A 10907-nucleotide genomic window follows, 5' to 3' on the forward strand; every position below is an offset into this window, starting at 1 on the left:
ACCCCTCTGACCTCACTTCCTGTCTTCCCCTTTAAAAGCCTCCACCTTTTCCCTATTCCCTCAGATCTGTTTGGACTCGGTTTTGTGCACATCAGTGCTGTTTATACTTTTGCAACTTCACAGCCAGGATACCAAATATATGGGTGGCTGCCCCAAACCTTGTTATGACTCAGAGTGGAGTTTGCGACAGCGGGAATGAAAACCCGTAGCCACTGCGGCCCTCCAGGACCGTGATTGAGGACCACTGCACTAGACAATCCAAATCAGGTGTAGATGAGTGACTACATTTCACAAATGAATCAGCTGTTTCATTGACCTGTGTGGGAGCCATGAACACAATTTTGGAATGTTTTTGTGCCCTTTATCTGATGTTGTACTTCTTGGTACCTACTGTGATTATTTTCTTATTATTGTACTGGTATGCGAAAAGAAAAGCAATTATTTTTTTGTTGCCATTGAAGATTTTAGAGCTTTCTTACAGATATGAAGGTGCCGCATCCAAATCTGGCAACATAATTGCTCTATCGCATCCAGTTTTTGGGAGATGAAGGTTACACATATAATTGTTTTCAACAGGGGAGAACAGTAATGGTCTTGGTGGGCCGCAGTGACTTCAGGGTTTTGTTCCCATCCAGTTATACTTATTTATTAAACAATTCTTGCCAATAACTGGTCTTATTTAATATCGGGACTTGTTAGTGTTTATATACTGTTGATTATTTTGCTTTTTAAGGATATCATGCAGATAATTTGAAGCATAAAATGGATCATTAATTTTCAGCCCTTCACTTTTTTCTCTTCAATTCAAAAATTGATGCAAGGAAACCAGACATAGTTGTCAAAGAAAAACACTCTGATAAAGCATTGAATCATTGAAGTTTCAGTCTCAAGTGATTACTCCATACTCCGAACGGAAGGACAAAAAATAACCAAATATCAAGAAGTGCAATCAGAGGTGAGCCAGATGTGGAATAAAACTACTGAAATTGTACCAGTGCTGCTGGGATCAACAGGCCTTATTAAAAAGAAAAAACATTCCAGGCCCATCTGGATGCCTTACCAATTACCATCACTCCATATGAATTACAGAAGGAAGAGCTATTAGGAACGATGCAAGTGTTACACCGAGCCTAATAAGAAAACCTGAGAGAATAACAGTAACAGCAGCTCAAAAATCACTCCAAAAAACCAAGCACACCTCAGGACTCAAGACTGAGGTTCACTCCTGCCCTGAATGCTAAGGAAAATAGAGAGGAGGAACGTAATGGCAAGTGTTACTGTAAATGTTGTCACGCACGCGCGAGTAGGGGGCCGCGGGCAGACCTTAATACGTTCGGGAAGACATACGCCAACAGGGAGTGGCAGGGTACTAACCTTTCTCCTTTTGTTTCTTACAGAAAAAAATCACGCACCGCCGCCACGAGTCTCCCTCCTACAGCTTCCCGCACTACGCTACTTCCGCCCTCCCTCCGTCCACTACTCATGACGTCATCAATCCCATCTTGCACCACGGCTCCTTCCCAGCATTCCTCCACTTCCGGCCCCTCCTCCATAAATGTCCGCCAACGCCATCTTTGGGTGTCATGCACTAAGAATTTATTTTTTCATGTACATTGACCTGTCAAAAGTGGATCATATTGCAATATACGGGGCCGGAAACCCCAAACCTTTATGCTGCTGTTTGCTCTCTCTTTTACAATGTATAAAACTCTTTCCCAGGCTTTTCATTTCTATATGAAAACTCTCTACACCAGGGAGTCTCAAACACGGTCCTGGAAGGCCACAGTGGCTGCAGGTTTTCACTTCAACCTAATTCTTGATTAGAACCCATTTATTAGCTGCTTAAGTAATATGTCATTAGACTTCATTTTAATTAACTTACTTGTAATGTTTTAGAACCCTGAATTGCCTTTTAATCATTTCCCGACTTCTTAACCACTCATGGTTAATAATGAAATGAAAATAAAGAAACCACCTGCTACTCAGCTAACCTGGTTCTATTTACAATGGTGAATGTGCATCATGAAGTATATGTGTTAGTAAAATGGTTAGAAATAAATGAGAGCAAAAGGGAGGATCATGAACTGCTAATCTGTTCCAGTCCACAAAAGATATCAAAAATATATCTTTACCGTTGTTCTTTCCGGCCCTTGCATTCCCCTTTTATATGCCGGGGAGCCGCCCCAAGCTGATAATGAGACAAATCAAGACTGCTCACACGGGCCAGCAAGGGAACGTGCGGTCGGCTGATCTCCACGCAACAACCCACGGGAGTCGAACCCCGGTCCTGGAGGGCCGCAGTGGTTGCAGGTTTTCATTCTAACCATCTTCTTAATTTGTGACCAGTTTTTGCTGCTAATTACATTCTTTTGCCGTAATTTTAATTACCTTGACTCAGGCCCCTTAGTTGTTTCCTTTTTCTTAATTAACAGCCAAACAATAACGAGACACAAAACAAGAATCTACATGACCAGCTCACCTGTGCCCATCACAAAATATGTGAAAATAAAGAAAGGTGGAGGTCTCAGTAAGGCTGATCTCTCAGCTCAACAAAACATTGTGAGGGTGGTCTTAGAAAAAACAGAAAAATCAACAGTTCTGAAAATGTCTGCTATGGCATAATGAGAGCAACAACAAGCCATGGAATTAAATAATGAGTTTAATTAACAGCAAGAATCAACTTCTCATTATGAAACTGTTTGGAGTCTGAAGCCCCGATTTAGCTGGTCATTTGTTGGCTCGTTTCATGCCTCATTTCTCTTTGGCTGCCATTTAATGAAGAAAGAAATCAATTCAAAGGAATGAAGTCTTAAGAAGGGCGGCACGGTGGCGCAGTGGTAGTGCTGCTGCCTCGCAGTTAGGAGACCTGGGTTCGCTTCTCTGCGTGGAGTTTGCATGTTCTCCTCTTGTCTGCGTGGGTTTCCTCCCACAGTCCAAAGACATGCCCGTTAGGTGGATTGGCGATTCTAAATTGGCCGTAGTGTGTGCTTGGTGTTTGTGTGTGTCCTGTGGTGTGTTGGCACCCTGTCCAGGATTGGTTCCTGCCTTGTTGGCTGGGATTGGCTCCAGCAGACCCCCCGTGACCCTGTGTTTGGATTCAGCGGGTTGGGAGATGGATGGATGAATTCTTAAGAACAGGAGTTAATTAGCAGTGAAAACTGGTCACTGATTAAGAAAAGAGTTAGAATGAAAACCTGCAGCCACTGTGACCCTCCAGGCCTCGAGTTCAACACCCCTGCAACAACCCGTATGACGAGACGTCTCCACAGACAATCATTCGCACCTGCTCACTCCCAAGCTCAAGCGTGTCCAATTATTTATTTAAAATTGGTGCAGAGCCACGGACCACTCATTAGAACAAGCCACCCCCAATTATCAAGATCTGACCATGGCTGCATTAGAGGCTTGGCAGAGCATCACCAAAGAAGATCCTCAGCACCTGGAGATATCTATGAATTACACACATGGGATATGTGACAACATCCTAAATTTGACTGTTTTAATATACATCCCAAACATGGTGCTCTGAAATGGGAGGACCATGTAGAAAAAGTGTGTAACCAAAATGTGCATAAATACCCCTAAACGAAAGTCTGCAATGTGTAATTTAATCATGATGTCTGAACGGTTTGATTTGTAATTTTAAACTGTGGAGCAGAGGGGTAAATCAAGGACAAATGTATTCTTGTCCCAAACATTATGGAGGGCACTGCATACTGAAACTTTATTTTGCTTCCCCACTTTCTCATTATTCCAGATTATTGAATGAATAATTCTCAAACAGTCCCTTAATCCTGCAGTGAAAACTGTATCTCTATTTATTTTAAACAATAATTACATTTTCCAGCAGGACTTGACACCTGCCCGCACTGCCAAAAGTACCAATCCCTGGTTTAATGACCATAGTATCAACTGTGTTTGATTGGCCAGCAAACTGGCCTAACCTAAACCCTATAGAGAATCTGTGAGGAAGATTAGAGACACCAGAACCAACAATGCAGACGAGCTGAAGGCCGCTATCAAAGCATCCTGGGCTTCCATAACAACTCAGCTGTGCCACAGGTTGATCATCTCCATGCCATGCTGCAGTGATGCAATAATTCAGTGGTTCTCAAACTGTGGGGTGGGCCCCCATAGGGGGGCGTGAAATAACAAAAAGGGGGGGAACGAAGATGTGAAAAAAAGAAAACAAGATTCAAAAATATAAAAAATACATCTATTGAAACCAAAACAAATTAACTTAAACTAAATTCTGATACTAGAAAAATAAATATAGAGTTAGATAAATGTCGATAAAAGTAGGTATAATAAAATATGCATCTATGATATATCATTAATTAAAAAAGAGCAAATTGGTATTAGTGGGTTCCTTTCAAAAAACGTTAGGGGGGGGTGGCAATAAAAACTGTTTTAAAAAATGAAACCTCGGGTAGCAAATACTTCAAAAGGTTGAGAAACGCTGCAGTAATTCATGCAAAAGGAGCCCCGACCAAGTATTGAGTGCGTACATGGACATACTTTTTGGTAGGCCAATATTTCTGTATTAAAAATCATTTTTTTTATTGGTCTTATGTAATATTATAATAATTTTGTGAGACACTGATTTTTGAGTTTTCATTACCTGTAGGCCATAATCAGCAAAATGAAAAGAAATGAACGCTTGAAATATATCACTCTGTGTGTAATAAACCTATATAATATATGAATTTCACTTTTTGAATTGAATTACTGAAATAAATTAACATTTCAATCATATTGTACTAGAGCAGAAGACCACATGGATGCTGTGGTGTGTCTTATTTTGGCACAGGAACTTAAGTGCTTGTCACATTCATCAGAGATGTACAACTACTGTGCGGTGTGAATTCTGGGATGATTGTTTTTAATTACATAATTCGTCAAGTTTATACCAAATTCATTATGACAGTGTATAGTTTGCTCCCGCATCGACTCTCCAGTGCTGTTGTAATGTTTCTAAATGCAAAAAAGCTAATCCCAAAATCATTACAATGATGCAGCTTGATGGATTTGGTGGTGCTTTTTTAATGTTCTCGGGTCACAAAAGCTCTTTCCACACTGCTGACAGCAGTACAGCTTCTCTCCTATGTGAACCCTCTGATGTCTTTTCAAATTTCCAGATACACAGAAGCTCTTCCCGCATTCAGCGCAACAATGGGGCTTCTCTCCTGTGTGAATCCTCTGGTGAGTTTTCAGCTTTATCAATTCACTGAATCTCTTCCCGCATTCATTACAACAGTGTGGTTTCTCTCCAGTGTGAATTCTCTGGTGATATGTCAACCTTCTTAATTTGCTAAACCGTTTTCCGCATTCATTACAGCAGTGTGGTTTCTCTCCTGCGTGCAGTTTCTGATGACTCTTCAACTTTCTTAGTTCACTAAACCTCTTCCCGCATTCATTGCAACAGTGAGTCTTCTCGCCTCTGTGGATTTTCTGATGTTGCTGCAGTGTTCCCGATTGCCGAAAGCTCTTTCCACATTCCGTGCAGCAGTAGGGCTTTTCTCCTTTGTGAATCCTCTGATGTTGTTGTAGAGTTCCTGCCTGCCGAAAGCTCTTACCGCATTCATTGCAGCAGTAGGGTTTTTCCCCGGTGTGGATTCGGTAGTGCTTTTTTAAAGTCCCTGACTCACAAAAGGTCTTGCCACATTGATCACAGCAGTACAGCTTCTCTCCTGTGTGAGCTCTCTGATGTCTTCTTAAATGCCCATTTTCACTGAAGCCCTTCCCACATTCGTTGCAACAGTATGGTTTCTCCCCAGTGTGAATTCTCTTGTGAATTTTTAACTTTCCTAAGCCCCTAAACCTCTTTCCACATTCACTACAGTAGTGTGGTTTCTCTCCGGTGTGAATTCCTTGATGTTCCTTTAATGTTTTTGGGTTCTTGAAGCTCTTCCCACATTCATCACAGCTGTATAGCCTTTCATCGGTGTGAACACTCTGATGTTGCTTTAAATTGTCAGACACTTTCTCTCCGTTATGAACAACTAGGTGAAGAGTACAGTGCTGAAGATGACAATACTCTTCCCCACATTCTTCACACACATATAGTTTTTCTCCAGTATCAGTTCTTGTGTGTGATGTAAGGTTCTGCATTTGACTTAATCCTTTCCCACATTCGTTAAAAATATTGTGAATCCTCGGGTGCGATTTAAGGATTCCAGATCCACTGCAGGTTTTCCCACGTCCATTTCAAGTGTGGACGCTTCCTCCGTTGTTAAACCTCTCGTGCATTTTTAACACTGGAAATTCAGTACTGCTCTTCCTGCACTCGAGTCCCCAGTTCAATTTAAAGTGTTGTATTTCACCAAACGTCTTCTCGAATTTACTACACCTACTCAGGATCTCCGTGTGAATGTTAAGGTTGTCTCCATGTGTTAAATGTTCCCCACACTCACTGCACTGAATGAAATTTTGCACACCGTTCCTCTGTTGAAAATGTGTCTCATCATCATAACAAATGTAGTCTTTGTCTGTGCCTCCTGTACAAAATGAATGAAGATACGCTTGTGAGTGTTCTTCCTCAACACACGTATCATTAGAATGAGATTCTTCACAATTTAAATTATTGGTTAATGGAATCTCTGTCATACAGAGCTCTCCTTTAGTGCATAGGGTGTTCATATCAAAGAGCTCTTCATTGACACATGAAAATACCGGTTTCTTAAACTGAAATACTTCAGCGTCTTCAACATGTTCAAATCCTTCATCCATGTCAGCTAACATATGATGGGCCTTAGCATGTCTGCTGTGCGTTGTTTAGGACTGAACAGACAAGACTGTCGGTTAGAGGAATCCTTTATACCTGTAGAACACAAGCCTAGGAAACACTTAGATGGTCTCCTTTTCCAATGTGCCACACTTCCTCCTCCATATTGTTTTACAAAATGTCCAAGGGCTAGTAAACACTCAAACTGTTACCTCTTTTTGTTACCTTTCTTGACATGGTCCAGTTGCTTATTCATGATATTGTTTCATTCTGGAGAACAGGAACACTTGATCTGGATCAGAAAAATAAAAGTAATGTCTCATCAGATATACAGTATGCCTTCTGAAAGATCAAACAAGCTATACTAATAGCTAAAGCAATAAATGACCAAACTTACTGAACAAAGTGCTTATTCTTTACCAGTAGTTTGAAGGCAGTCTAGATCTTAAATCTTTAACATACACACCCTGGCCATTTTATCAGGTACGTCTCTTCAACTGCTTGCTAACGCAAATGTCTAGTCAGCCAATCACATGGCAGCAACTAAATGCATTTTGGAATGTAGACCTTGTCAAGACAACCTGCGGAGGTTCAAACCGAGCAACAGAAAGGGGATTTAGGTGACGTTGAATGTGGCAAGGTTGTTGGTCCCAGACGGGCTGGTCTGAGTATTTCACAAACTGCTGATCTACTGGGATTTTCAAGCACAATCATCTCTAGGCTTTACAGAGAATTGTCAGAAAAAGGGAAAATATCAATCGAGTGGCAGTTCTCTGGGTGAAAATGCCTTCTTGATGGCAGAGGTCAGAGGAGAATGGCCAAACTGGTTCGAGTTGATAGAAGAGCAACAGTATCTCAATTTTAGTACTTGTTACAAGAGAGGTATGCAGAAGAGCATCTCTGCATGCATCAAGTTTTGAAGCAGATGGGCTACAATATCAGGAGACCACACCGGGTGCCACTCTTGTCAGCTAAGAACAGGCAACTGAGGCTACAATTCTCAATGGCTCACGAAAATTGGACAAAAGAAGATTGGAGACACAATTCCTGGTCTGATGAATCTTGATTTCTGCTGCAACATTTGGATGGTAAGTTCAGAATTTAGTGTCAACAACATGAAAGCATGGATCCATCCTGCCTTGTATCAATGGTTCAGGCTGGTGGTGTTAGTATAATGCCACGGGGGATATTTTCTTAGCACACTTTGGGTAAATTAGTTCCAACTGAGCATCATTTAAATGCCACAGCCTAGCCGAGTATTGTTGCTGACCACGTCCACCTCTTTATGACTGCCATGTACTCATCCTCTGATGGCTACTTCCAGCAGGATAACACACCATGTCATAAAGATCAAATCTGGCTTCTTGAACAAGACAATGAGTTCACTGTATTCAAACGACCTCCACAGTCACCAGATCTCAATCCAATAGAGCACCTGTGGGATGTGGTAGAGCGGGAGGATCACATCATGGATGTGCAGATGACAAAGCTGCAGCAACTGCGTGATGCTATCATGTCGATATGGACCAAAATCCCTAAGGAATGTTTCCAAACCTTGCTGAATTTATGCCATGGAGAATTATGGCAGTTATGAAGGTAAAAGGGGTTTCAACCCGGTACTAGCAAGGCATACTAAATAAAGTGGCTGGTGAGTGTAGATAGATAGATAGATACTTTATTAATCCCAAGGGGAAATTCACAAATTCCAGCAGCAGCATACTGATAAAGAACAATATTAAAGAGTGATAACAATGGAGGTATAACAGACAGACAATATCTTTGTATAATGTTAACGTTTACAAGGGGTAGAATTGAAGAGCCACATAATGTGGGGTATCCTCAGTCTGTCAATGGAGCGGGATGGGGACAGCAGCCTGTCACTGAAGCTACTCCTCTGTCTGGAGATGATCCTGTTCAGTGGATGCAGTGGATTCTACATGATTGACAGGAGCCTGCACAGCACCCGTCGCTCTGCTACAGATGTCAAACTGTCCAGCTCCATGGCAGAGTGATGGGCACTGTGCAGGCTCCTGTCAATCATGTAGAATCCATATCATCTCCAGACAGTGGAGCAGCTTCAACGACAGACTGCTGTCACTGTCCTGCTCCACTTATATGTGATAGGATAGAGTATCTTGTCTTAAAAAAAATGGTTTCTTATGTTGTTTTACTACGACTTCAGACAGCAACATTGCTAAACATTTATTTTTTTATTACAATGACTAATGATCAACAGTTCATTTCAAAGTAAAGTCAGAAGTGACTGAACATTAACAACCTTTATTTACTGGATTATGTCTGCTATTTCAGTGAAAAAATGTTGTCCTATTGAGATTTTTAAATATGTGGATCAAAAGAAAGAACAGAATAGAAAATACCAAAGGTTTTCCATCTCTATTAGACAACTGGGAATACACAGTGACAGGTGAACACATTTCTTGAGTGTTGTATATGACATCCTGAGATGTATCCCAATTTTTGTTTATTGGCACGTTTTATAAAGTCAGTTTCCATAACATATTAAGAAAAAGTAATTTAGAAGAATTTTATATGTGGTTATGAACAGTAGTGCAAATTGCTTTGAAGAGTTGCATGATTGCTTTTTTTTTTTTTTTGGCCACACAATTTTTGCAGTAAAGACAGTATGCCTTAGAATTATTACCAATGCAGAGCTTCAGCCATCCTTTAAAATTAAGGTTTGACACCCATTCTGGAAAATATAACTTTAGTAGGTCATTTTCACCCAACTGCAGACAACAATCCCTCTTTAAAACGTGTCGGTTATGTTCTGTGCATAAGAACAGCGCGGGGATATTTTACGATTTTTCGTTATTGTATTTATGTAGAATAAGCAGACTAAGATGAAATTGGAAAGAAGTAAATCGCTCTTTTTTGACTGCATGATAAATATTCCATCCATCCATTTTATAACCCGCTGAATCCGAACACAGGGTCACGGGGGTCTGCTGGAGCCAATCCCAGCCAACACAGGGCACAAGGCAGGAACCAATCCAGGGCAGGGTGCCAACCCACCACAGGACACACACTAGGGCCAATTTAGAATTGCCAATCCACCTAACCAGCATGTCTTTGGCCTGTGGGAGGAAACCGGAGCGACACGGGGAGAACATGCAAACTCCACGCAGGGAGGACCCGGGAGGCGAACCCGCGTCTCCTAACTGCGAGGCAGCAGCTCTACCACTGCGCATAGAAGCAGTTGTCGCATAAACTGTTGTCAGCAACTTTACAAAACAAACGCCGCAAATCTATTTAATAAAGAACCCAAAATAGTCTGGCAAACTGCTACAATTAGCGACAAGCCAACACTGCAGGGGACTGCAGATTTAAAGACGCACGCGTGCGCAAAACTGAAAGGTGGCAGCGAACAATGAGCATGCGTTAATTTAAAAGCCAACACGCGCGAGAACTGAAAGATCAGAAACATAAATACCATAGAATATAAAAACCCCACTCGTAAATTGTTACTGCGCTAGTGAGCTACTGTTGTGTACTTCTGATTCCACACAATAAAGATAAAAAATAAGCATAGCATCAGACGTTATCCCATTTATTTCCTCACCCACTAAGTTCCATTTGGCTTGCTCCAATATTTTCGTAATTTTCAGGTTGATTAGTAACCACGGTCGTTAACTAATGGCTCGCTCCGATTCCAAAAATCCTGCACCTCATTTTACATTCAGCGACGACTCTCTTGCTGGGCTTTACTAAAAACCGGAAGTATTCCAGTTGTTTTTTTCTTGCTAGTGCGCTTAATATCCAGTAGTTAGTTACTGCCATCATCTGCTCTGGAGGAATCAACACGTGTTTCATTAATGTGCGACTGGAAAGTTTATCATTTTAAATCGCCTTCTTTTTTGTTGTATTCTGTTACATCAGCAAATTATAGTCTTCCGAACTTGCCAAAAACGTTGATGGCAAAAAAAAAAGATTTAACAATATATTCAAAGAGAAATCCCTCCAGTTTCTAAACACTTGATTTAGCAGGGTCCTTCACTTTATCTAATTTGAGTTAAGAGGTTAGGAGTTAATATAACTTAAATATATATATTAGGTTCGCTTCCGGGGTCCTTCCTGCGTGGAGTTTGCATGTTCTCCAAGTGTCTTCGTCGGTTTCCTCCCACAATCCAAAGACATGCAGGTTAGGTGGATTGGCGATTCTAAA

General features: G+C 41.2%; 1 protein-coding gene across 5 annotated transcripts in view; it reads right to left on the reverse strand.

Moving 5' to 3' along the window:
- The window catches only part of LOC120536862 (zinc finger protein 501-like), a 37592-nt gene extending 27148 nt beyond the window's left edge, over positions 1–10444 (reverse strand). For 2 of the 5 annotated variants that reach the window (XR_005635212.1, XR_005635213.1), the window contains exons 1-2: positions 10305–10444; positions 6937–7016 (exon numbers count right to left, since the gene is read on the reverse strand). Coding sequence is in view for 2 of the 5 variants with exons in the window: in XM_039765389.1 (XP_039621323.1) it covers positions 5005–6111 (1107 nt within the window). In the remaining 3 variants the exon portion in view is untranslated. Of the gene's footprint in view, positions 1–4685; positions 6498–6936; positions 7017–10304 lie in introns of those variants that run through there. The other 3 variants (XM_039765389.1, XM_039765388.1, XR_005635214.1) reach the window with 3 other exon arrangements.
- Between the last annotated feature and the right edge of the window lie 463 nt (positions 10445–10907).

This window comes from Polypterus senegalus, chromosome 10 (genome assembly GCF_016835505.1).
Source record: "Polypterus senegalus isolate Bchr_013 chromosome 10, ASM1683550v1, whole genome shotgun sequence".
Classification (NCBI taxonomy): domain Eukaryota; kingdom Metazoa; phylum Chordata; class Cladistia; order Polypteriformes; family Polypteridae; genus Polypterus; species Polypterus senegalus.